The 27,396-nt window shown below is 43.5% G+C and overlaps 1 protein-coding gene across 1 annotated transcript in view; it reads left to right on the plus strand.

The window, feature by feature from the left end:
• Window positions 1-8,925: 8,925 nt before the first annotated feature.
• TFAP2D (transcription factor AP-2 delta) overlaps window positions 8,926-27,396 on the plus strand; it is a 55,561-nt gene continuing 37,090 nt past the window's right edge. Inside the window, exons 1-5 of the mRNA XM_045844104.1 lie at window positions 8,926-8,964; window positions 9,986-10,483; window positions 13,983-14,043; window positions 23,948-24,113; window positions 24,287-24,405. Coding sequence (XP_045700060.1) covers window positions 8,926-8,964; window positions 9,986-10,483; window positions 13,983-14,043; window positions 23,948-24,113; window positions 24,287-24,405 — 883 coding nt within the window. The remainder of the gene's footprint in view (window positions 8,965-9,985; window positions 10,484-13,982; window positions 14,044-23,947; window positions 24,114-24,286; window positions 24,406-27,396) is intronic.

The following is a 27,396-nucleotide window of genomic DNA, read 5'->3' on the forward strand; positions in this document are numbered from 1 at the left end:
GAGGTGTCATTTTACACCTGAAGATACCAAAGCATAAACTCATTCTGCCCCAATTTATACAACTTCTTAAAATGGACATTTCTATGATATGACGTACTACCAGCCAAGTTGTCAGGATACACCTAAGGGAAAGAGAAGCCAAGAGCTAATAGAGTGGGTTGTCTTCTTTTTGGTGATTATTTCTTCAGAAAAGACTCTATGTGAAGACAGAGAAAGAGGTTGAGAGCAGGAACGGAGACTGATGGAGAGAGGATTACCTAAGGGCATGAGAGGTGATAGGCTGTCTCTGGGACTGCAACCTCCATCTTTTGCATAGATCATTGAGAGACAAAAGGAATTGGGGGGGGGGGCGTGCCTATAGGGTTGCATGACACCAGAATGAAGAAGCTTGAGTAAAAGGTATCCCCTTCTGAATCTAGACTTCTAGAACACAGTCCTCTGATGTGGAAATCAATAGAAATGTCTACAATGAAGCCAGACAAACCAGGATTTAGTGTTGAAAAGGATAGGTCATGGAAGAGAAGCAATACTTTTCATCACTATTAGGGTTACAAACCCAATGAGGAGGCTTGCCCCACCAGCAGGAAGGTAACTTACAGAAATATATCATACCTAGCCATTTTAAAACACATGATCAGTTACAAGTTATTTCATAATATTTATTCCCATTTAACTCAACCTGGCTGTGAGAGAGAACAGAGTGGTTAAGTGACTTGCCTGAAGTCACAAAGCGGATCAATGGTAGAATATGTGCAGTCTTCACCATCAAAGGGAAATTAAAAGTGAGAAATTCATCTTAGCAATTCTCTGGTACACATTTGTTGCTTATAACCAGAACAAATTTGGGGAAAAGGGACTGCCAAAAATAGCAGGAAAAAAATTTTTAATGGAATGTCCTGTTGTATAACATGTGTCATAAAGCAGAACTTACACAAATTTCTGGACAATGATCCTGGGCATTCCAGACAGCAGACAGATTAAGGAACAAAGGGGTAAGGTTAATATGGATGGACCACTAGTTTTAAAACAAAACTATTCAAGGGTAAGTAGTAAAAGACAAATGTGAGGTCTAAACATGCACAGAGCAAGGAGAATCGGCGAGATTACATAATGAAGTCAAGAAAGTGCAAAGGCAAACACTAGCACAGCCAAGTTGGAGAATAAAAGATTACACCAGAGATTAAGATAAATAAAATTATAAGGCATTGTTCTGGTACATAAGGAAGAAAAGGTCAATGTAAAAGTAAATGGAACCTCTGAGAGGTTGCTCAGGTAATTGACAGTAGAACAGACAAAGCTCTTTTAATTAAAACAAACAAAAAAATTATAACTGGAGGACTTGGTTGCCACAAATTGAAAGGGGCTTGGGTTTGGCAACAGTACAAATCCACAGGGGCTGGTTTGAAGGTAAAGGAGGAAACGCGTACCAGGATGACCAGAACTTGAGGCATTGCAGTTGAAGAAGCATCTCTCCCACCCCCACCCCTGCCACCCCCATGTCACTGAGAAGATGCCCAGGATATTGAGGTGAGAGTGAGTTAAACCTTTGGTAAAAGAGAGGAAATTAAATCAGAATAGAATCTCAGGAAGTTATATCTCTGACTTGGTGGGGGGTGCAATCTAGGCAATAGTGGGGGGAGAGGAGGATGAGGAGGACAGAGACAGAGGAAGAGAGAGAGGAGGGAGAGAAGGAGGGAAAATAGAGAGGAAACAAATGAAATTCAAAACTTAGAAGACCAAAATGTTAATTAAGCCAGGAACAAGTACTCATTAGCCACATAGGAAACGGAACTTGAGTGGAGGGAGGAAACTGAGCTGTCTGTTCCCTGGGCTCTAAATGAGAGGCTTTGAACCCAGTGGATGCAAGCACCAGAGTTCTAGTTCCAGCCCTGGCCTTGTCTCCTGCTTAGTCCTATGATTTTATACCTTTGCTGAAGCAAAGGGTAATAAGGTCTTACAGCCTTTGAAGTCTCTCCCAGCCCTATTCATTTACTTTGGTGCCATCTGTCCAAGGACTGAGAAAATGGACCCTGGGGAAGCAAGAATGCCCTGCTAATAAAGCCTCTCTTCAGTCACCTCCTTAACAACACCCTCCTTTCAAATAAAAACACTCAACATTTATTAAACACTTCCCTTTGGGCCAGGCTGATGTATGTGTACATATATACAATCTCTTAGGCCTCACAACAGCCAAAGGAGCTATTAGTATTGTTAGTATTATTTTTCCCATTTTACATGTCAGAAAATTAACTCTCTCCAGTAGAATCAGGATTGAAGTGCAGACCCTGTGGTTCCAGATCCAGCGTCCCTATTGCAGAACAATTAGTAACCTTGGCTACTACGGAGTCACAGAGACCAGCGCTGGATCTACACAGCCACAAGCGCCAGCACGCTGGAGAGCGAGTGCAGGAAACTGGAGGGCACCACTGGTCGCCCCTAAGGCCGGGCTCCAGGTGCGTGCTGCAGCCTCTGAGGATCTATGAGGGGCCAGCTGGAGCAACTGACTCCCCGGGATAGAGCCAGAGACTGAACCCCCCCTCACCCCCACCCCCAGCCCCGCGCCCCATGCCCGCGCACCGCACGCGCACACACACACAGTTCATCACCAGAAAAGAGAGGAATAAGATCAGGGAGGCCGAATTTTCCGCCACAGGACTCTGGAAAATTTCTGTCCAAGGCAAAGTCCCTTACAAGAGAAGAAACCTGGACTGGGCCTCCATGTTTGTATTTTCTGTTAGATGTCTGGAGAGGCACGGAGTCGTGGGATAAAAGAAGGAAACATTATATGCAGCGACAGAGGCCAGGAAGTGTGCTAGGGAAAAAAAATGAGTTTGAAGCCCAAATCACTGATTTCAGAGCTCCGCGTGACCTTGGCCATTACTTACTTCTTTGTGCCTCACTTTCACAGGTGCTTCAGTGTCCTCATTTGCACTAATACCTCATACCAATACTAATACGTACCACACCTACCCGGCAATACAGGCCTCATAGGGTTGTTGTAAAGATAAAATGATATAATGCTTGTAAAGAGCCTGGAACAGGACCTGACGCATGTAAATAAATGGTCAATAAACGTTAGCTGTTGCTGTGACTTTGTGGTTATTTTAGACCTATAAAAAGAATAATAATTACTAATGTCCTCCCTACTTGAGTTGTGGGGAGGAGTGTTGCCAGGAGCAAATGAGCAAATACTTGTAAAAGTGCTTAGTAAACCTAGGCTCCATATATGATCTGAATGCTGGCAAATGAATTTTCAAAAACCTCTAGTGCGCTACAGACAACTGAAGGACTGGAAAAAGGACAGACGGCAGCCCTTTCGGAGTGCACGCGTTTCTTGGCTAAATGGGCAAGTTTCCCTTGGGACAGCAAGGCCTTGGCCATAGAGTCAGCATTCTGCCACAAAGAGCACAGCCAGTTGCGAGTCCACCAGGGTGCCGCACCCACCTGGACTCTTGGGTGAGCGCCCTCCGAAGCCAGAGGGCTGGCTAGGCGGCTCAGCTTGCGTCCCCGGCTGCGGGGAGAGGGTGGGCGAGTCCGCGCCAAGCTTGAGTCCAACTCCGCAGCTGTTGCGGACAGGCGAGGAGTCTGTCCTCTCAGATGAGGGCCTCAGCTCCAATTTCCACTGTTATCAAAGAGAAGACATCAGACGAGAGAGTTCTTCCATTTAATTTTGCACTAATACGTTCACAAGGCTTTTTAATTGCTTGCAAATGCATTTCTCTGTACGATTATGGAACCCGTGTTGCCTGTCGGCAGCAAGGCTAAGGCGGAATACAGATCCGTGTTAGGCTTTCCACAAACAGCCCAGAGGGCGGGGTAGGGTCGTGCCGGAGGAGGTTTAACAGAAAAGGAGGGAGGAGGGAGAAAGATAAAGAAATTTAAAAAATCAATGACAACCCTTAAAGTGAAATAACTGGAGAGTCTGTCAGAAATGTTAATTTCCCTTAAATATCCCAAAGCTCTTTTTTTTAAATGGTACGCCATTTTTCATTTGCAATTAGGTAATGTTTAAGCCGAGTGGCCCGTGAGTTTCTGAAGGTGAAATGGGGTTGGGGGGTGGGGGCGGGTTGACCAGAGGACGGTAGATAGAAGAATTATCCAAATCAAACCTGGAAATGAGGGACCTTTAGAAAGACACTTAGAGGCAGCACCAGCTTGAGCTAATTGAAGTTAGAAAGGCAAGCAATTCCTTTGGGAATGGTGGGGATCTGACCTCCGGTGCCTGCGCATGAATACCTAGGCTCCCATGCCTTTTCTCTTCAAATGTGGTTCTTTTAACTGGGTCAATTTTAGATTCCTGGCTTCTGCTCAAAATGTTCCTGGCATCTGATGCGCTCTTCTCTCACCACCTTGCCTAATGAGTAAAAATGAATGAACCAGGGATTGGGATGCTGTGTAATGGACCCAACATATTTGCCTTTCCACTGCCAGGAGGATCGTCCCTACCCACCCACGCTAAGCAGCAGTAACTGGAAGAAGTTAGAAGAAGCACACCAGAGTCGGTTCTTGGATAAGAGGATCTTTCCAGGTCATTAGAATCCTAAGTGACTGTGAGATTCCGGCCCCTTGGGAGAGGACTTTGGTTGGCTCTTGGGGAGGCCTCAGAGGCCAGTAGATTCACAAAGTGGTGGAAGGGTGCCAGGGGGTAGATAGAACCAGAGCACCATTAAGAGAGGAAACATCAGTTGTTGGCTTTCTTGGAATTCTCTAAAGGTACCTTTGCTCTCTCCACACATCCCAAATAAGCACTGGGAGAACAGAAGCTTGGGAACTTTAAGGATAAGTATTGATATTCAGATGTCTACTTCTTGTTTCACTTTGTGGAAAGAACTTCTGCAGACTATTTTGGATCTTCAGAATTCTACTGTTCTCCCCTCAAGCACCCATGAAAGTTGTCTCCTATTGTGCAAACACATGTCCAGGTTAGGAAACTCCATGTCTCACTGAAGCAGAGCACACTATATTTCCCTCTTAGACAATATACACATGTGGTCTCTTAAGGCATAAGTTTAATGCATTCAAACTTATCTCTACCTTCCTCTAAAAGGGAAGGAAGATGGGAAGGAAAAATGGGGGGGGGGAAGAAGGAAGGAAGGAAAGAAAGAAGAAGGAGGGCGTTCTGGCTGGTTCATGTATATGAATATGTCTTAAGGAAATATTTTTGGTTGAAAATGCCCAAATAAGTACAATCCTTAATTACTTCATTTAGCCTTATGCAAGAAGGTTTGTAGGCAATGTCTTTTCAGGCTACATAAAACAATTAAATTCATTTTACTAGGCAAATAAAATTCCAAGCAGGAAAAAGGAAAAAGAAGAGAAATACAAAACTAGGGATCGGCACTTGTTTGCTGGTAATTGTCCCCCCACCTCAAACACACAATGGGTGACAGACCCTTTCATTGAAAATTAGATTGGATAAAACCTGGCGTTTGTATGATATCAGCCTAAAAGCTCAAGACACCTGAACTTCCCACACCCGCATCTGAACCATAGAAAACAATTCAGAAACTCTCTTCTCTAGCTCTGGATCCTACCCAAAACAATAATGATAAATACAAATATTGGTCTGCAGATTCCTAAAGCAACTGCAGTAGAACAATCCCTCCTGGAGTGTGGAGTATGGAATCAGAAGGCAGAACAGAAGCTCTGGGGTCTAAGGGAGACCCTCTCCAGCTTCTAGGGTGCGGGGCTAGCAGGATCGCTCCCTCGCTTTTATGAGCTCTGTCAAATGGGCAGGAGCCAGACTGGCCTGGGGCTTAGGCTAGGATGCTCACTCTGGTTTCCCGAGGGAGGGAGCCCCAGGCGATTGTCACCAGTCTCCAACTCGCCAAGGCCAGTTAATTCAATTACGCGCCCGCTGGAGAATGTGTGGCCAATTGCTCTCTGGGAAAGGGGCAAAGTAGAGAAAGAGAAATTAGCTTTTGGGTCAAGCAGGATGTCACTTATTAATTGCTCAGGACTATTAATTAAATGGGCAGGGAAGATGGTGGGGGGACTGTCAGACAATCCTGCGTGCACGCACATCACACACACACACAGACACCAAGCCATACACCTGCCTCGGTGCGTTTCTTTAGAGAAGGGGCGCGCTAAGCAACCCTAGAGCAGATGGAAGGGAGCGCTGACCAGTCTGTGCATATGGCACAGATGATTTCCCCAACTTTTCTTTCAGGGACATGCAGCTTTTTTGAGGGGTGGAGGGGGTGAGGTGAGAGGAAACAGTTGGCCAAATGGAGTTTCCTTACAGTTCAGATGCTGGTGTGGGAAGCTGGGACACCAGGGTGTAAGCAGAAGAGCTTTCCCAAAAGGAGACGTGGTGCCCTGACAAAGTAGTTCCCTAAATTTAAAAAGACACCCTTTTTTCTGTTCTGCTTCATCTTCTCTGAAAACAAGTTTTTTTCTTATTCTTCATTATATTTAATTTTCTCTAATTCCACAGGGGTTCAAGAAGCACAGTAAATGAAGCCCTGGATGCCTTTTATCTTGGTACCAAGGAGTCACTCAGAAAGCTGTGGGGGGAGCTAAAGAGTAGAATGGTTCTCTGGTGATGTCCTGAAGTATTCAGATAGATGAGACATCCAGAGGTCATTCTGAGGCTGTACTCAGCTCCAGCCAGAGCTCATTACCGAGAGTATCAGAAGCTCTGGGTTATGTGAGGATCTTCCCCTGGACAGGGACAGACACACAGGGCAAATGTGCTGGGACAGCAAGCACAGCAGGTGGCCACGACTTCCTGAGTCTCCTGGTTGTTCCCAGGGGAGAGGATTTTCGTCTGCCTCCTGGACCTAAGCCCAGGAAAGATGGTCCCTTCACCTTCAATGAAGATGTACCTGACAGCAGGGGAGTTGAGGGAGGGGTTTGCAGCTTGTCTGAGAAGGAGCCATCCTTTTCTATTTGAGTTGGACTAACTGGGAATATCATAAAAAAAGAAAAGCACACCTGGCAATTCCCAAGATAACCTGAGGGCCTTACACATTATTCTAGGGGGAAGGTTGTTTCTTTGCAGGGGTGGGAGTTCCTAGAGTAAGGTCATGGGAGCTCCCACAGAGGATTATTTATTACGTCTGTGGGTAGAATATAGAGGCCTCACCCAGTCCTGGCAAACAAAAGACTTGGCTGCAAGCATTTTGGGATATTGCCCCTAGTGCCAACAGCACTCATCTTACCCCTTCTACTTAAATATCAAAGTGGGCACTTTTTCTTTTCATTTTCATTGGACTCTCAGTCTTCTGACTCCCTTAGACCAAAATTAGGAATTTCAAGAAGTTGGGGGGTGCTTGCACACCTTGGAAAAGGGAGCAAGTGTTGGCTGCTGAGCCTTGTGCAGGGCTGAAGCATCATGGATCTCCATTTCAGACAGTGCATTTCAATTTTCGTCGTGCGCCTTTGTCCATTTATATAAAGCAAAGAGTACTGAGTGACAGCCCCAGTTACCCTGCATGAGCAGATCCTAATAAACCCTCCCAAACCCCAACCAAAAAAAAAAAAAGCCACATGCCTGTTTGCCTGCAGCTTATTATTAAGATACCTTCTCAGCTTAAACACTTAAAAGCTAACCAAATGAAATGGCAATTAAGACTAAATTACCCTTCTATCTTTGAGATGACTCTACAGGGCCAGACGGTCCTTGTGAGGCTGACAGGCTTGGAAAGAGGAGCTTTCAGAGCCTCAGTATTGCCGGCATGTAGCCACTGATACCCTCTCCAGGGGCTAGACCACTTGGTGTGGGAAAGCCAAATTTTGAATGAAGCTGAAATACTCCTTGAAAGTTGAGAAACTCACAGAAGAACTAGAGAAAGGTGTGCGCTCCCTTCCTTCCTGCCTTCTCTTTGTAAAATATAACTTTCAAACATTTAAGGGCTATTTGAGGGCAATGGTGTTCAAATACCTGGTGCCACTGCTAAATGGTCTACCCCACCCCCTATCCAACACGGTTTCCAAAAGGGAAGGGAAAAACAAAAGACTGGGAAAGTGGGTTGAGTTGGGGATTGAAAGACAACATTTTACCTAAATGTAGAATCTTGTCACACATCTTTATTCTCTTGTGTTTTTTTTTCCTTAAATATATTGCCAGTTACACCATTTCTGTATAATGGAAACTTGGGACTATCCATCATGGTTATTTATTTTAAAAGCTGCAGAAGGTGTAAGCCACCTCCGGGTGTTGCCTCCCAAAAGAGGGAAAAGAACCCAAATTCGATGTAAATATGGAAGAAGCAGTATTGTTTCCAGTTGGGTAAAGGCAGACACCCCAAATTGAATGAAATTGATTTGGGTGCTTGTTGCAAAAAGCAGCTTTCAGCATGCAGGGATTGGAACCAATAGGAATGAACACTTACTTATGTAAAAGTAAGCTTTAATTAATATATATTTCTATTTCTAATACACACACATTGGGGCTAGATCTTTATCTTCACAATAAAATGTGTGCAAATTCTCTCTGCAGAGATGAGTCCCCATCTCAGTCGGTATAGAAAAGCATGATAAAGGTTGGAAAAAATGGATAAAAATGTTGAAAGAACCTCCAGTTCCTTATTAGGCGAAGATACAATATTTATTCCTTGTCTCCTGGGATAAATCTCTTCTGCCTATTGTCCTCCCAGTTCTCAGTGCTGATGCTTAATTTTCAAAACTTCTATATTACCAAGGGACCTACGACATCAGCCAAAGAAATACTCAGCAAGTACAAAATCTGTTCCAGGGAGCTGCTTTTGTGCAGAGGGAAAATTTTGTTCCTACAGGTTTTTAAGTGGGTAGAGGCAAGGAGCTAGCTGATCCGGGCAAAGCCACTGCAATTTAGATCTCTATCTATAGACTATTTTTTTTCCTTAAAAAAAATTGGAAAATACAAGAAGTTTGGATTTTTTTTCCCGATTCTTTTTTTGGAGGGGGAAACTGCATCGTAAGCTTTCGGAGAAACCCAACATGTCAACTACCTTTCCGGGACTAGTCCACGATGCCGAGGTATTATTACTTTTTTTTTTTTTTGAGCGCGCGCGTGTGTGTGTGTGGCGGCTGCGGCGGTGGCAGCGGCGGCGGTGGCAGCTTCCTCTGTCTCTAATCTATATTGGACCGTTACGTTTAATTATGATCTGGCTTTCGGGAGAAGTTAAGGAAGGAAAGGGGGAAAAGTTCGTTATGACATCTGTCGCCAGGAAGGGCAACTCTGCCACGTTAAAAAACATTTGCCATAATGAGGGGGAAACATAATCCTAAGAAAAAGAAAGGGAGGAGGTAGCCAAGAGAAAGATAGAGATAGGAAAAAGATACTCAGAAAGGCAAAGTAAAGAGATCGATGGGGGGGGGGGGGCGGTAGGTGGACAAGGGGGGTGGGGAACCACGCACCCCTTTTGGAATGGACTTATTCTAGGAAAGTGAAGCAGAAAGTGGGGGGTCGGATTCCTTGCCCCAAATGGTTAAGGAAATGAGCAAGTTGAATGATTTGCACAGACTGGATTTTGAAAATACATGGACAATGATTTTGAACAGCTCTGGAAAAACATTTCGGCCTCACAGCCGCGGATATCTGGGCTGGTATCTGGCTGGAGTGGCGAGGCGCTCTGCGTGTGTGGACTCTCGCCTTCTGCTCCCTGCGCCCCGGAGACAGTCGCGAACCTGGCTCCCAAAGCCCAGCTCCCTGCGCAAGTTGGGCAGGATGTGTGTGTGTGCACGTGTGTGAGTGTGTGTGTGTGTGTGTGTGTGTGTGTGTGTGTGTGTGTGTGGTGTCACCCGCACCTATATAGGGTGGGGGATTTTTTTTCCCCGCTCTCGACTTGAGGACGAGGCCGCCCACCCCCAGTCCGCCTGCTCGCAAAGGCTGTCTGGCAAAGGCGCTGAGCCCTGGCTGCGGCTCGGTCCGAGCCCTGCGCGCTCACTCTCCTTGGAGAGCCAGAGAAAGCCCCTGGCTCCGGGAAAGCAGCGTCTTGGTTGCACAATGACAAACCTCAAGTTTTTCTGCTCTCCCTTTTCCCCCTCTTCCTTCCAGATACGTCACGACGGATCAAACAGCTACCGTTTGATGCAGCTTGGCTGTCTGGAGTCCGTAGCCAATTCCACTGTCGCCTATTCCTCCTCCTCTCCTTTAACTTACTCCACCACCGGCACCGAGTTCGCGTCCCCCTACTTCTCCACTAACCACCAGTACACCCCGCTCCACCACCAGTCCTTCCATTACGAGTTTCAGCACAGCCACCCGGCCGTCACCCCTGACGCCTACTCTCTGAACTCGCTCCACCACTCGCAACAGTACTACCAGCAGATCCACCACGGGGAGCCCACCGACTTTATTAACCTGCACAATGCGCGGGCGCTCAAGTCGTCCTGCCTGGACGAGCAGAGGCGGGAACTGGGCTGCCTCGATGCCTACCGCCGCCACGACCTGTCCCTCATGAGTCATGGCTCTCAGTATGGAATGCACCCAGATCAAAGACTCCTACCAGGGCCCAGCCTGGGGCTGGCCGCCGCTGGAGCAGACGACTTGCAGGTAAATAAGCATGCAGTGAATTTGTCTGAGCCCTCCCCTATTCGCCCTCCCCCTCCCGTTCCGTTAATTCTCTGACTGTAAGCCGACTCTCCAAGTCTCTCTCCCTCTCTCTGCGCTCTCTCTCTCTCTCTCTGCGCTCTCTCTCTCTCTCTCTCTCTCTCTCTCTCTCTCTCTCTCTCTCTCTCTCTCTCTCACACACACACACACACACACACACACACACACACCACTTATGGGAAGTTATCAAAACAATTAGAGGAGGCGTGTGCCATTCGGTCCCTCTCATTGGATCAAGGCATTTCACCTGGACGCTCCGAAGTCCGGCTAGCTGCAGTTTCCCGCTTTGGGTGGGTCTGCAAGGAAGTCTTAGGTGAATCCACATTTCCGTCCAGGAAGCGGTAGGGTGGGGGAGATCAAGGAAGTTGGGGTTGAGACAGCTGGACTCAGAGTAAGACCCGATAAGTTGATGACCAATCGCACCCTCAATCTGGCGCTTTGCCGGGTCTACCCGTGTGTCTCAGGCGATTGTCCCAGGTTGAGCTGTAGGGAGGTTATTAGGAATTGGGAGGGCTGGTTTGTTTTGGGGACATGGTTGGGACCCTGAGCTCTAGCATAAGTTTCACCAAAGATACTAGGTTGATGTAGAGAGCAAAGAATCCCACGTGAAATCTTCAAAAATGCACCCCAGTGAAAGGATCTGCACAAGGCACCGCACCAGTGCTGAGCCTAATTCCCTGTGCCTGAGAGTGTCCAATCTCACTAGCCAGTTGAGTTAAAACTTTATTTTTTCTTCTTCAACCCATTAACTTTTGTGTAAGATGCAACTCCTGAAGAAGGAAATGAAGAAATAAAGAGGGAGAGGGGGGAGAGAAAATAAATAGGGAGAAAGGAGGAAAGAAAGAGAGAAAATAAAAAAGAAAAAGAGGAAGGGAGAGAGGGAGGAATTCAGATACTGTGGAGGTCACCACTCAGTTTGGTATCTCTCTCCTACTTTCTTAATGCATTTTCTCATATTATTTGCAACAATAGAATTTATAATTATGTAAGCATATTGTCACAGCTTCATTTCAAACAAATAAGCCCACAAATGTCCAAAACAGAAAGATGTGAATTTGCAACTTCGTTTGGCTGAAAATGCGACTAGTTCTACCTGTGAGTCCCTATTTTTCAGTTGGCACAAAGCTGGCCACCTCCACAGTCGCCACAAGGAAAGGCGAGATACTTGGAGAGCACAAGTTGGAGACGCTAGAGATCCCTTGTTGCGCACAGAAAATCTTTTCCCCTCATTTACCTCCAAGCAAGGGATCATTTTAAAATTGAAGTGAAAGCCCTTACAGTCACAACAAAGAGCCATAGCCGCAAGATCGGCACACAAGAAAAAAGATTTGGCTCCATAAACCTTGACTTTCTACATTTATATTCACAAAATCATTTTCTATGCTCAGGGCATTTTTACATTTTTCACAAGGATCCCCTTATGTCTCAAGGAGGAAAAATCTGCTATTCAATGCTTAGCTCAACTAAAACCTATTTACCCCTTTTAATAGCCACGTCTGCTGCTGATTTTTTTGTATCTGTACAAATTTTTTTTCTGTGCTAGGCACAAAGCCGGGCATTTTTCAAAAGAGGGGATTAGAACATTTGCAAGCACCAGACAAAGAGCGAATCCCATGCAAAAGAACACCGTAGTTTATCCAATTTTCGACTTAATGCCATTCAACTGGTCATTTATGCAATGTCATCCGACCAAACAACATGTTTTACTTACAAGGGGGGAAGTTTGTTAAGTGAAAAGTCCAAGATTTGTTTTTTTCCACAAAAATAAATATCTAAACGATGCGCCAGAGAATGGATGGGAAATGGTTCATTCCATCGAAGAGCTTTGCAGCCTTTTGCCTTCTACATTTCCGATGATTTTGAAGCCCTTTTTTCCCTGTCTATGTGTTTTTTTAATATTTCTATCTTTTTTTCCTATTTATTACTCATACTGAGGAATATGCACGCTAAGAGTAACACTCCAAGATACTAGAAGAAACTGAGGCGTATTGTATACCATCTATTTATGTATCTATGTCTATAGGCATATCTATATATATATGTATAATTTTATATATGTGTACATATGAAGGAAGTTGTAAATCTGAGAGTTATTTTCTTTCATTCCTCCTGGACTCAGGCAGCAGAATGAAAAAGAAAGAGAGAAAAGTCATAGGCACTTTTAAAACGAGAAATGGGAGGGGGATGTGTGGGAGAAACCCGTCTCTCTCCTTTTATTTCTTCCTTTTTAAAACATTCATCAGCATATGCCTCATTTCAAATGCAACAAATGTAAATATACTTTTCCCTGCACAGAATTTTAAGTGAAAGTCCAATGGTTTGGAGGGCGGTCTAAGTCTGCCTAACAGATGCAAACAGTCTTGTGGCTTCAGTTCCATCTTTGAGTCCCCTAAAAAGATTTGCTATGGCCAACAAAGGAAACTGTCACACCTTTTCCCATCACAGCTTTAATTTATGCTTAGTCTCCAAGTTTTTTCTTCATATTGATTTGATAATCACTTTAAGGCAGAACAGTTAAAATAAGAAAGAGCTCGTGAGTCCGTTGAAAAGGGGGCTCTTACAGGCCTGCCTCAATATGGTGAAAATGGGGAAGCGAGAGGGAGCCAGGGCTGTAAAGGTTGTTTTGTAAAGTGGGTTTTTATTATGCACCGACTCTCTCCGCATTTACTTAACTCTTCACGGGCTGTTGGGTAGGTTAACACCCTTCAAGGCCTCTTTCATGTCCAATACCTCGTTTGTTTGTAAAGGAAAATGAGCCTTTAACACATTTCAACTCAGAAAAAAAAAGACACAGAGAAAGAAAATTTTATTTTTCTTAATCAAAAATCAGCAAACCCTTACCTTCTTCCCACTTCAAATGATCTCTCAATCCATTAGGATCCTAAAGATCTAGAGTGAGTGAACCTGAAGGTGTTTCCTCTGTAGGACCCATTTTGGGTAGCATTACAGGATGCACCTTAAACTGGGGTAAAGCAGAACATTCATGAGATAACTTCAATCTTCCACTTGAAATGGCTCCTCTGAGCTCCCAAGAAACCTGCAGTGCCAAACTTGACATCTTTGGTGTAATTTGTTTCATGCAGAAACTGCTGTGGAAACTGTTTATGTGCTAGGTACCTTGATGGGAACTCAAAGGATTTCCCATTCACCTATGCCAAGATGAAAGGCACTAACGCCTTTGAAGTGTAATATTTTATGGTGTTGTCAAATGCATACTTTGAGATTTGTACAACTCTTATAGATTGTGGTTTTCTGGCCATTTTCCCCCTTAAAACTATGCATGCTGCCAAACTTGCTTCAGCTCAATGGTTGCTTTCAAGTGTCTACTATGGGGCTTTGTGGATATAAGGTTCAGGGATGGGACAGACTGAAAGACTTGACTCATGTGGGCATAGCTATTGGTATCAATTTGAGTCATTCCATTTATTGTTCTTTTATTAAGGGTTCTGTGGAGGCCCAGTGTGGACTTGTTCTCAATGGCCAAGGTGGAGTGATAAGAAGAGGTAAGTAACAACCTGTTAAAACTAAACATTCTTTTCTTATCTATTACTTCATTTTGAAGATCTGGTGGTTCTTTTAAACATCATACATCTTGTCTGATGATTAAGAAAACAATCACTCTTGGTCAAGTACTCTTGTCTCATGTCAGCATACCCACATTTAAAAGCCTCCTTTTCTGCACTGAGGCTTGAACTTAGCCTGTGCCCAAAAGTCCTATGATGGAAGAGATTGGCAGTTTCTCAGAGAACAGTGACAGAATCGAAGTTCAAGACAAAAAGAAAATCTTTCTCACAGCCCCTTTCCTCATCATGGAGCAGAATTTCTGGTCTTTTTTAGTCCTAAATGTGCCAGCCACATCCTGGGTATTTGAAGTGATGGTGTTAGCTTAAGGCTTTAAAGGATTTTGTGAAAGGCTAGATTCATTGAGGCTGCAGGGAAGGCTAATGAAACACCAACATTGTAGCTGCCCTTATTTTTCTAAGTGTCCTGAACATTTCTTTGAGGGAGGGTGGTAGGGGGAGGTGGTGTTAACTGTACTGGATAAAGCTTTCTTGTTCCCATCTGTTGAAGAAAACATCTGAATCCAGAGTTAGCCATGGAATTGGAAGGTGGGGGTGGGGGGCAAGAGTAGGGAGCTGTTGATTTTGGCTCAGACACTGAAGGGAGCTGTGTCTCAGATGTTCCATTTTGACAAAAGGTTTTGAACTATGACATTTTAAGGGCCTCAAGGCAGTGCAGATTTTGCTTGCTTCCCACTTAACTGTACCCAGAGTCTCTGAAGCATATTTTCCTAGCAAGCTGAGTAACCCGAGGAGCACACAAGGCAAAGGAGACCAGCTGTTATCCCAACTTCATACGAATTAATAAGATGTGGCCTATTCACCAGGACTAATTCCAGCTCCAGGGCTGCAGTTGTCTTTAGTAACTGAACCACTAAAGACTGAGTCTTCTGATGGCACCAAATAAATGTGCTTCAGTCCCTCTCCATTTCTTTCAAAGCTCTTGTAAAGATTCCAAAGAAAGAAATGCAATGATAAAGAGCATTGGATTCTTTCATGTTTAAACTCCAGGTTTGGCAACCCTATGTCCACTGTGAAACTCCATTTAAACTGAGGGGAAAAGAAAACAAAGAGTGCTTTCCTTTTGAAACTTGACTATTATCATAGTGGATATTTGAAACTTCCATTAAATTAAAAATAGATATTTAATTCTGTTGTCTTACCCCATGGATATTTGAAAACTACTTTCTTAAAAAAAAACTGCTAGTGTTGCTCCACAAAGATTTTTTTTGTAATGAGCAATATTAAGCGTGTCAGCCAGGCCAATACTCAGCCATGTTGACATGACATGAAATAGGCCCAAGACTAGCGAAAATTGAAATAAAATATACGCCCTGTTGCGGGGAGGGGTTAAAATTACAGAGTAAAAAGGGGGTCAAATAAGATGTGCTGGTCCGGGTCAGTCGGGGCGGTCACACTGAAGGTGAGGCCAAGCACTCTGAATGCACGAAGGTGTCGGTGGTGCTGAAGGACAGCGCCACTAATTAGCTCCGGGAGCCGGCTCCTCCCAGAGTCCCACTGGCGCTACTGCGGTGTTTTGAGTTCAGCCCCGCACTTGATCACCTCCTCAATTGCTTTTAAATTGCGTCATATCGTACAATAGCTGAAAGAGGGTGGGAATTATTAAAGGCCAAAGGTGGGAGCTGAATGCGAGGTGGCTGTGTAATCAGTTGAATTTTCAGGGAGATCCTAAGGAACTCCCTTGTTACACCATTCTCCAAAAATCCCAACTCTTTTGGGTAACTACAAGTAGAAAGTCTTATCAGAACCAGAAATGGTCTTCCTTAGGTGATGTTTTATTGTTCTTGTAACATTCAGTGCCAACTCACTTCACACACACACACAAAATTAAATTCTGCGCCGAATCTGTTGTTTTAAATCAAATATTGATCTTGTGACTAGCGTGGCTCTAAAGAGAAACAGGGAGGTAACTTGGGGTTTTTGTCTGTATTGTTTGACTGAACCCCACCCTGTGAAGGAATTCAGATTATAACTGCTGAGTTTATTCCTTTTCTGTGAGTCTTAAAGATAAGCCAATTAACTTGGTAATAGCCCCAGAGATCAGCGTGTGCTGACTTGTTTACTCTGAACGATCAATGTTCATGACAATTTACAAATGGATAGCAAGGACATCAAGGAAGTCTCGCATTAAAAGGTGGTGTATATCCTGCCAGAGGACGCCCAGCTCCTCATCTCAGGACTCCGTTTTTGAAGAAAGGCTAAGGAAGCCTCTTCTCTCTATTGTCCCAATAGTGCATAGGATTCTTACTATTGATAGCTCTAGTTACCTTTGTTCTGCAGAAATCTAGAAGACCTGAACTCCCACTCTCTGTGGCATCACCAGGTTGTGTGCCAGCTTAGGTGGGAGTGTCTCTCTTCTAATCCATGCTTTACAGGTATCTCTCCACAAGAAAAAAATAATTTTTTGAAAACCACAACTTTTCACCATTTCCCTTCTGCTAAGGTCTTGGATAAACTTACATTTCTAATGACTTCCAGAATTTATTGTTGGAGAAGAAAATAGATTTCATTTCCCAAGACCCCTGAAGAGAGATAGATTCCTAAATGCCCTACATAAATTCCCCAGGGAGAGACTGTCCTAGTTTGCCGTGGTGTGTGTGTGTTGGGGGAATTCCCGGTTTTTTAAATTTGGCCACTTCTAAACGCAAAGATCAAAACACCACTTCCCCGACTCTCTTTGGTAAGTGGCAGTTACGTTGTTTTGCCTGTAATGAAGGCCCACTAGCCGAAGAAAGAGCGAGTGTGGGGGCAGTAGCGAGGTAATTACCACCTAGATAAAATATTTGCCACCGCCTCTGAGGTGCAGCTCCCCGCGCGCTCACTCTCGGTTAATGGTGTGCGCGATTTTGCCTGCAGCTCCGCCACTCCAACCATCAGAACCAATAATCTTTACTTTACCCTGTGCTCGGGTATCGATAGCTTCTCTCGCCTCCGGCGTGGGCTTTGATATGTTAATATTTCTGAGTAGCAAATTCTGCAGAGATCATATTAATGTTGTACGTACAGAGTGGAGCTTTGCCTTCGTTGAATATTCAGATACTGGGTTTCAAAAGGCATCTCTTGAAGAAATGAGGCTTCTATTTACAGAAGTCGTCTGTGTTTTTAATCACTAAAAAAAAAAGAAAAAGAAAGAAAGGAAAACCCCACTCTTCTTATCCCCAGGAATCTTCTGAGACTCCCTTATGACACCCTCCCCTTTGTCAGGCGCTGGCCCCTTCCATTTCTCACTCTGAGAATACAATAGGAGGAGCACAATGTTGATGATGACGAGGAGAGGATGATGATGATGAAGCTAATAATGAGTGGATCCAGACTAGAATCGGAGGGGCAGGGGTTCAATTGGGCAGGGAGCTGTGGCCTTCAGAACAGGATTCAGGTGAAATGAGAAAACCAGTTTTTCCATATTTGGGCGGAAAGTGACATTTTGGCCCTGGTCTTTTTTTGTGAAATCGGGACGACAAACTCAAAAAAAAAGAAAGGGGGAAATGAAAAAAGTGAAGAGGGGAAGCTCCCTTGTTTCGCTTTGTGATCACTCTGCCTTGCAGCCCCAGGCTAATTTCAGAAGCTTAAATACCTCCATAGCCTCTGGGCCACGCAGAGAGGGAGCGGACCCGGCCACGGGCAGGCTGGAGCGCTTTCCGGATTGCCCGTGGCTACACAAAATACAAACTACTTTGAATCAAAACATTTTTGGGGAATTAATACAATGTGAACTCTACACGTTTTCAGAGAGCTGGAGTTTGTCAGATCGCTTAGAGGTGACTGGCACGCCAAGGCGGAGGCATTTATGCTTTGGTACAAACATTGTCAGATTTGATTTAATTTTTTAAAAAATGCTCCAGTGAAACGGAGCATAGAACCAATCGCCCGGGCTGCCAATAGCAGGGTGGATGGCTCTGACTGCTTTTCCCATCCGCAGCTTTCACGGCTGCCCACAGGCTGCTTTGGAAGAAGGATGTGTTTTCCTCCGCTTCTTAGCGTTTCTCCAGGCCCCTGAGCTTTGGAGAGAGTTAGTGAGTGCCTTTGGGTCTTTCAGCAGTTTCTGGAAGGAGTAAGATTGGAGGAGGGTGGAAGGATTTGTGCCTCTTCTTTTTTGTCTGAGCCCCTAGGAACTCTCTTTACCTGAATACCCAAAACGAATTTCTATGGCTTATTCATTGTGAAAATAAAGCCAGAAATATACCTGGAGCCTTACCTGCTTCATTAGTCTTCAAATACAGATGCTGAAGTTGCAGAATTCAATCACTTTTACATGAAGTCTAAAATTCATATACCAAAAGATCTAGATGTATGGTTTGTTGCAAATCTATTTTGCGGGAATGGGGAAGCTGCTTTTCCATAGCTACTGCCTTCTCTCTAATTTCCTTTTTGCTTTGAAAATCACCAAAAGTCAAAGCACTCTCTGCGTTGGAAAATGGGGACTAATTTCCCCCCACCCAGAACACACACACGCACACACTATTACACACCCACTGCCACATTAAACCAGTAGGTCTGTGCTTGCAGACATCCTTTCTTTTGTTCTGCCTGGACTCTGCCCGGAGAGGAGCGCTTTCAGACCTGGCAATCCAGTTACACCTGGTATATCCTCCCCCCAACAGAGCAATTCGCTGCTCAAACGGCGTCCGAGGCCTATTTGATTACAATTAAGCCCGCATCCCTTTGTTATTTGATTACAATTAGTATCTGCTGCCGTGGGGGTAGGGGATTACGTGGAGGAATTGGGATTGAGAAGGGCAAGAGGCTAGAGGGAAAGCAGCCGAGACGGTTTTTACCCCACCCAGTTTAAACGCTTACCTCGAAGAAACGCACCCGCAGAACAAACTGGGACAGGAAACTCCTGTAATCGCTTACACATTTTTAATGTGTCAGAAAAAAAAGAAACGAGCGATCACTGGAGATGAAGAAGGGGAGGAAAAAAAAAATCCCTGCCGTTTGTATTTCTTTCATTTGAATTGTAAACATCTGTTTGGCTGTAAGGCGAACAGAACATTTATTTTGCTCTCAAGATTTCGTCTAATTATGTCAACACTGAAGCGGCGGCTTGCGGGGCGGTGCTGTGGCTTTGGGGAGGCTGCGCGCACAGGCCCCGCTCCCGGAAGCCCGCCAGGAAGTGCTGATCACACTTGGAGAACTCGCGGGGCCTCTCTGTTCTCCGACTGGGGAAGCACCCAGCGCGCGGCTTAGAGGCAGCTTTGAGGGCGCCAGGAGAGGAGCCGCGGTTCCTTGGAGATCCACCGTAGCTTTTTCCTCTGCCCTAATTGTTTGGGATGGGAAAAGAAAAGACGAGTCCAGGCCTTAGCCTTTGGCTCTCTATCCGGTAGCGGCGCAGAAGGCGGGTGGGGTATCGTCATTCTCCAAGGCTCGCACACAGTGACTGATCAACACAACTGTGGGGTTGGGTGGCTTTTCCTCCAGATGCTGAGCACGTATGCATCCATTTCCTGTTGCACCTCCTCACTAGCTGGGAAAATAAGCAGAGCAGCTGTGAGCATTCCCGTTTTTCAGATGAGCAGACTGAGTTCCAGAGCTACTCGCCTAGAATCGAATGGATAGTTAGTTGGTCGGCTTATTACTTGCAACCGGGTCCACTTTCCTCTCCGTGGCCTCTAGACACAGGGCCAGAAATTTCCAGCCAAGCCAAAAAGGGCGCAGCCCCAAAACCCAGCTTCTTCTGGCAGCTGGAGGATCTGCATCTATATATTCTGTGCATGGTTTTGTCAAACACTCAGTAAGTCCTTGGCTGACTTTTTCCTATAGCAATGGCAAAGTTAATCCCTTTTATGATTGCCATGTCCTAGACAAGTGACCTTGAGTAGATAATTCCGTGATTTCTTATGCTGTTACTATAGCTACCCATCTAACTTTGCAGCATCACTAGAAATAGAAAGCCCTATCTCCAGGTTTCAATTTTAAAAATAATGACCTTCGTGGAAATATTGCTTCTGTGAACTGTGAATGGAAAAGGGATGTACTCTAGAGAAGTTTTGTGTGAGAACCTGGCTGTGGCACCAGAGACACCCCTAAATGGAGTGCTAGATTTAGAATGAGTATTGCTAATGTCAGTAAGAGCTGACATACAGCACAGACACCATGAGGACTTTCTACTAGTAGCACTGGGAATTAACACTGTAAATGGCTTGGCATGGTTGACTTTAATGACTTTCCTTCTTTGAAATGTCATCATTGCCATTAGTATTCTGGATCTCCTTAAAGAATTCCCACCTCCCTAGAACCTTCATTCCAAATGCAAAACTCTCCTAATGTTGACCTTTTACTTTTTAATTCCTTCCTAAAAAGAAGAAAGGAAAAAAAAACATTGGGAAGAAAAAATCAGGTTCCTCATGCTGCTGTAAACTTTACAAGTTGCCAAATCTTTAGCCAGGACAAGCGAGTTCCCCAAGGCTGCAGCAATGCCAAGTATCAAAGCAACAGAAATTCCCTTTAAAGATGCAGTGACATAAAAAATAAAAGACTCTAGAGTTGATGGCTAATATGAATACAAAATAAATCCTCCAGGCAATTTGTGTGTGCATAAAGCATACTCTTAACGTGCAGCCTGTGTAACTTACCTAATAAATGCGTTGGAGCATAAGCCAGAAGCCCAACCCAGACTCAGGAGAGAAAAAGCTGAGGCCCAGAGAGTTAGCACTTAGTTGGGTAGCACACCAGTGACTTCCCTGGGAGCATCTGGTTTCTAGCATGCAGGTCTTTGCCAGAGGGTGCTTCCTCCAACTGGGAAAAGCTTGATTTCATTCTTTTTATGAAAAAAATGTAATATTCTGCATCTTTCTAAATTAAGTTCTTAACCTACTGTAGATCGGTAAAGATAGGAAAGGTCTATAACTGTGTCCTTTCCCTTAGCAATCAGGAAAACAACACGTGCACAAGCCTCCTCTCACTCAGAGTAAACTTGAGACCCATTGGGTGAGATTCCTTGTGCCCTTAGTTGTGCACTGGCTAGCGTGCAAGAGAAGGGGCTTTATGTAAGAATGTACATTTGCTTATGATTCATAATGAGCATTGGTGGAGGCCCATTTTCACCTGTGTGACTTTTGATTATAGACATTATTATTTCTTTGTTTTAATACGTTTGCTTTAGATGACCTCACAGTGACCTAAATTCCAAAGTTTTCAGGTTCATGATTCTTACAATATGACACTAACACCCAGATTCACTGATATCTGGCTTATTTTCATGTTCATCTCAACTTTTGAGAAGTCATGGGTTTATTTTTCAAATGCTCTAGGTACAAAATGTATAAACATGTATAAACAAAGTATAATCATGTTTTTGAGCCTAGAAATCTTGGAAAACTGTTATTATTGTTGTACTCCCCCCTTTTCCAAGATTTTGCTTCCAATTACCCAAGGTCTACTACAGTCTAAAAACATTAAATGGAAAATTCCAGAAACAAACAGTTCATAAATTTTAAATTATATGGCATTCTGAGCAGTGTGATGAGATGTTGTGCCATCCCACTCAGTCCTGCCTTGGAAGTGAATCACCCCATTGTCCAGTGTACCCAACCTCTGTAGGCTATCTGCCTATTAGTCAGTTAGAAGTCATCTGGGTTATCAGATCAACTGTTACTATATCACAGTGCTCGTGTTCAAGTAACCCTCATTTTCTTAATAGCATCCCCAAAGGCCAAGAGTAGTGATGCAGGAGACTCAGATATGCCAAGGAGAAGTGGTAAGTGTGTGCATATATAGGAAAAAACATAGTATATATGAGGTTCAGTGTATAAGGTTTCACAATTTCACTAAGCATCTTGGAACATATCCCCTGTGCATAAGGGGGGCTATTGTATTGTTATTTGTTTTTAAAATCATCTCTGAGAATGCCAGGTAGGGATGGACAGGTGCATTTGTATTTCTATCTCCTGAGGAAGCCATTTGCATGGTTTCCCATGGTGTATGCCACAAATTTTACACTAGAAAAAGGATTTCAGCTTCACAATTGAGATTATGGCCTCTCAGATTTTAACTGAGGACAGGTTTCCAGGCACTAGCATTGGCAATTTAGCCAAGTGTACAGAACCCACTTTCTAGCCTGGAGGGCGCTAGCTCCTCTGATGTTCTCTATGTCCTCTGTTCTGTCTTTGAGGGACATGCAAGCTGACCACAAGCCTCAGAATGCTTAAGGAGAAAGATGTTGGTCCCAGCACCTTCAGGAGAAATTCAGATAACTGAAAGGCAGCCAGGAAGAATTCTAGAAAGTACATAGATAGGTAGAAACACTTTAAGAGTAGGTCTATGTCAGCCTGGGGTCCACCCAGGTCCAGGACCCCTTTGCCTTTTTGCAATATCCTCCCACGTTCCTTAGCCACTGTGCCCAGAATCTGAATACCATAGATACTTCGAACATAACAGTCCATCTGAGTTGCTTAGCAAAAGATGGCAGGAGTTATGAGGGAGGTCAGTGAGTCCTAGACCAGTGCTTCTCAAACTTTAATGCACACAGGAACCACCCAAGGGGCTTACACATGAGCATTCTGACTCAGGATGTCTGGGGTTGGACCTGACATTCTGCATTTCTGACAAGCTCCTAGGAGATGCCAGTTGAGAATTGCCCTTTGAGTAAAAAAATTTTGGACAACACTCCCTTGACCATTTTTCCTCTTCCACCTACTTTTTCTTTTCTTTTTCTTCATAGAACTTTGTCCTTTCCTGGAGCTGGGTCTTAAGATAGCCCAAAACTGAAGAAGCCAAATGTATGCTCAGAAAAGCAAACTTTGAATTTCACCTTGTCACTGAAACTCAAAAGTTCTTCCCTCAGACTTCTCAGTGGCTTGGGATGGGGGGAAGGTGCTGAGAGCAGCAGCCTTGGATCCCCGGCCACACAGCCACTATGTTAGCACTGTGCACATTGGTTCAGGAATTTTGCAGTAAAGGAGGACTGAGCAGCAGGAAACACTCCCCAACGATGATCATTATGGGTCCTTAAGTCCACTTCAGCTGTCTAGGGTTAGGGAATGCACTCTGTTGTTCCTGGAGGACGTTCTGGACGTTCTCCAAGACAGAACATTTCTGCTCCAGGAGAAAAACTGCTTTGGTGATTATGCTGTTATCAATTATCTTTGCTTTGCTCCCTAATAGTAATAATTGGTCTCTAACATTTAATGGGTTACTGTTACTATATTCTCAGTCACATGTTGTGTTTGACTCAGTGTGCTGATCCAGAGGGCTGACATATGGTAGAGGAACATGACCTATCATCCACCCACATGGGTTGGAAGTTTCTGGCAGTGGGCAAATGATTATCACTGGTGCCTGGTGACTAACTCTGCCACCTGTACTTGGTAGAAGTATGCAGGAAAGGTGATGGTGGCTCTCAAACATTTCAGAAGAGCTTTAAAAAATGCTGTTTATATATTAAATCATGGATAAAAAATCCACATGTGTGTGCATGTGTGCACACACAGGTATACACACAGCCATGGAAAAATAATACCCACCCTTTGATTGGTTAACTGGGGGGAGTTTGGGGCTTTTAATTAATTGAAATGTTTCTTGGTGTGGATGATGTCAAAATTAACACTGATGGGTTAGCCAACACTCCACAAGATGCTAATTTCACCAAAAAAAATATAAAACAATCTATTATAAACATTTCCTGTGTGATATTTGAAAGACAAAATGTTGAGTGTTATTTGAAATGGCATCTTCAGAGTAGCTTTTTGAGATGATTCAGTTGACATAGGTATAAGGAAAGTTGTGCCATGCATCTCCAAATCCTGAGGAGTGCCTTGATATTCACTGTCTTTCATGCAGTTCTCATCTCTCATTGTGATTAATATATAATGTACTTTTTCCTCCAAAGGTGGTACCTGTGTGGTCAACCCCACAGACTTGTTTTGCTCTGTCCCTGGCCGTTTGTCCCTTCTCAGTTCTACTTCCAAATACAAAGTGACCATTGCTGAGGTGAAGAGGCGCCTCTCACCACCTGAATGCCTCAATGCTTCACTCTTGGGAGGCATTTTGAGGAGGTAAGACGACATTGATTTCTGGCCCTGCAGTCTCCTAACCGCACTGATACCACACTCCCCAGCCCTTAGCCCTTACATCTGTTGTCATTGAATTCCCCAAATGATCAAGACTTCTCACCTTTTTCCTCAGAGTGTCAACCGACAAAACCTAGTTTTTATTTGTTTTGGGACAGAGCAAAGTCCAAGAATGGGGGCCGCTGCCTGAGAGAGAAGCTGGATCGGCTTGGCCTGAACTTGCCAGCAGGAAGACGGAAAGCAGCCAATGTTACCCTCCTCACTTCCTTAGTTGAAGGTATGTCTTTTCAGCTCTGCAAGATAACCATGGAGGGTTAGCAATTCTTTGAAACTCAGGATTGGTTGAATATACTGTTTAATTTGTGTCTATACCAGCAATATTCAACCTTTTTCATCTCACAGCACACATAAACAAATTACTAAAATTCTGCAATATAGCCCTGACAGGTGTAGCTCAGGTGGTCAGGCATTGTCCCACAAAGCGAATGGTCACTCGTTCAATTCCTGGTCAGGGCACATGCCTGGGCTGCAGGTTTTGTCCCCGGTCAGGGCATGTGGGAGAGGTAACTGATCAATGTTCTCTCTCACATCAATGCTTCTCTCCCTCTCTCCCTCCCTTTTCCTCTCTCTAAAAATAAATAAATACAATCTTTTTTAAATTTCTGTGGCATATCAAATATATATATATTTGCCAATCTGACAAAAATGTGTATAATTTTTCTTCATTCACACCAGACGGCTATTGTTGTGTTAGCTGTTATCATTTTCTTATTTGACAATTTAAGGGAAAAGTGGTCAATAGCCGGTGAATAAATAGGCAGTGGTAAATATTCAGGTATTACATGTTTTAAAAATTGTCTAAAAAATTCTTGTTGCACATCAGTTGGAAATCACTGGTAAATGCTATTAAGCAAGATAGTTAACATTTGCACTTGAAATTTCCAATTAACTTTAATAATTATTAATTACATTTAATATTGTATAAAGCTCAGATAATTCATAACATTATTTAATATACTGATCTTGGCAATAACAGGGAAGAATACAACAATGGAACATTTAGGTACTTTAATAAGTATACCCTAAACATCAGCAACAAAAATCAGCTGTACTATTGTCATTTTTATTGTTGTTTATTTCAGAGCTCAGATTAATTTGACTTAACTCACTATAATTCAGTGCAACATGATCTACAGGACAAATACTGCAATAACCCTATATAAAGAGTTTACAGTAGTCTGGGCATGATACTGAGCCTGAAAACTCATTGTTTTAACCGAGTACACGTCTAAAGTGCTGTGAGGTTCCATGGCTTTTTGGGTGGACAACCTAAGTCACAGAAAGGCTAACATTAACCAGTGGGGTAGGGACAGTGGTGGTAATCTATTTCCAGAAATTATTTTTTTCCATTTACCTTTTCCCTTTTGTTTCTGCTATGAGGACTAAACTTTACATGTTCTTGCTCAATCTTCTTTTAAGAAGTATTATTAAAGATTCATTTTTAACTTTGTGGGGGAGCTTTTGAATGTCAAAGATGGATTCTTCTGTAACTCAGGATACTATTGTTTTAAATATGAACAAAGAGGCTTTCTGCCAAGACTCACTTAAACACGCCTGTGACACTCTTCTTGCACTGGTTACTCACTTGTGTATAAGGTGCAATAGGAGGTAAAAAGTAAGTGAAACACATAAACAAACATGTCTCATTTTTCCCAATTATCAATATATAGGACTTACTGTACAACTTTGTCAAGTAGTGTATTCTTAACACTTGTCTTGGAAAAATGCTTTGGTGATTTTGCTGTTAACAATTATCTTTGCTTTGTTCCCTAATTGTAATGATAACAACTACAATGTTAATATTATTGGCCGCAAACATGTAGTAAGTATTACTATTACTGTCTTCTGTGGCTGTGCTGCAGTTGCTGTGTGTGCTAACACTGAGAGCTGACGTGTGGTGGAGGGAGCGGACCAGTCTCCCATCCATAGTGGGAGAGGCTGGGGGGTGGGGAAGGGCAAAGCAGAAAAAAATGATGAATAATCAATTCTAAAAGGAGACAGATTTCTGCTCAATTTAAGTGAAAACATCATTAAAATTATAGCTATTTAACAATAGAACAAAACGGTTGTTCAGGATATAACAAGAAACATCAGTGTTATTTAAGAATCATATGGTTGGTGGAACTTGGTTGGTTCTTACGCCTAACTCCACAGTAGAATCAACTGAGAGGTTTATTTAAAATGCCTGCTCCCAACCCCAATCTCTTAACCAACTGAAACATTCTCTGGTGGTATAGCCCAGGCATTTAAGACACCCCCAGTGATTCTGATATATAATGAGGTTTAAGGTCCATTAATCTAAATATTTTTTGAGACCTTTCTACTTCATAGGATGGATTGACTGTGAATTCTTAGGAAATTTGTAACTGATGTGAAAAGTAAAGGCCATAAGATTTCTCTCCATCATGTCTGTGAATGTATTGGCCAGTACAAACTGAAAAATCATAAAAGGATATATTCACAATTCTTCTTATTGATTTTTATAGTAGCCAAAAGCACTGGAGTACCCTGTGTGGGAGTCATCGATTGATGCTAACGGGGAAGATGCAGGTTAAATATGTGAAATCCTACAATGATCTCGTGCTCTTGCCATCTACTCTTTCAGCTGCCTCTCCATCACAAAGTGCCTCACTGGTGGTCTGTTCATTTGGCCTCTGCTTACAGAGGAGTCACAGCAGCATTTGCTGATGGAATGCAAGATTTTATTCTTTCCAAATATAACAATTTAATCAGATGTTCTTGACATCCCCCAAATATTCATGATGTAGAAAAATATATCTTTTAGAGTTGAATTTCAGGCACTTTGACAGAACTGAGGAAAAGAGATTTAGGGGAAAAGGGATCTTTTCTACCCCTCAGCTACCCACATATTACATTATGATCCTCAAACACATGCTGTCTTACACACACAAACACATTTTGTTTCACGACTCTGCTATGTTTTCTGATACTTTTCTTCTATTCTATATTTTTGCATTCTTTTAAAATGCTGATTGTATACCCACTAAATTTATTTCAAGAGTCTCTGTTGAGTCATGGGTCATGACCCACAGTTTAAAAAAAATACAAGTTTTCTTAGAACATGAGGAGAACTTAATACATGAAGAACGGGGACATTCCACCTAAATCAAAATAACCTTCATTGTAACCCCGGATGACAAGAAGAGCAGCTTCATTGTTTAGGACTCTTCTATTTATTTATATTCCC

Source organism: Phyllostomus hastatus, unplaced genomic scaffold (genome assembly GCF_019186645.2).
Source record: "Phyllostomus hastatus isolate PE091 unplaced genomic scaffold, TTU_PhHast_1.1 phas_contig_40, whole genome shotgun sequence".
Lineage (NCBI taxonomy): Eukaryota > Metazoa > Chordata > Mammalia > Chiroptera > Phyllostomidae > Phyllostomus > Phyllostomus hastatus.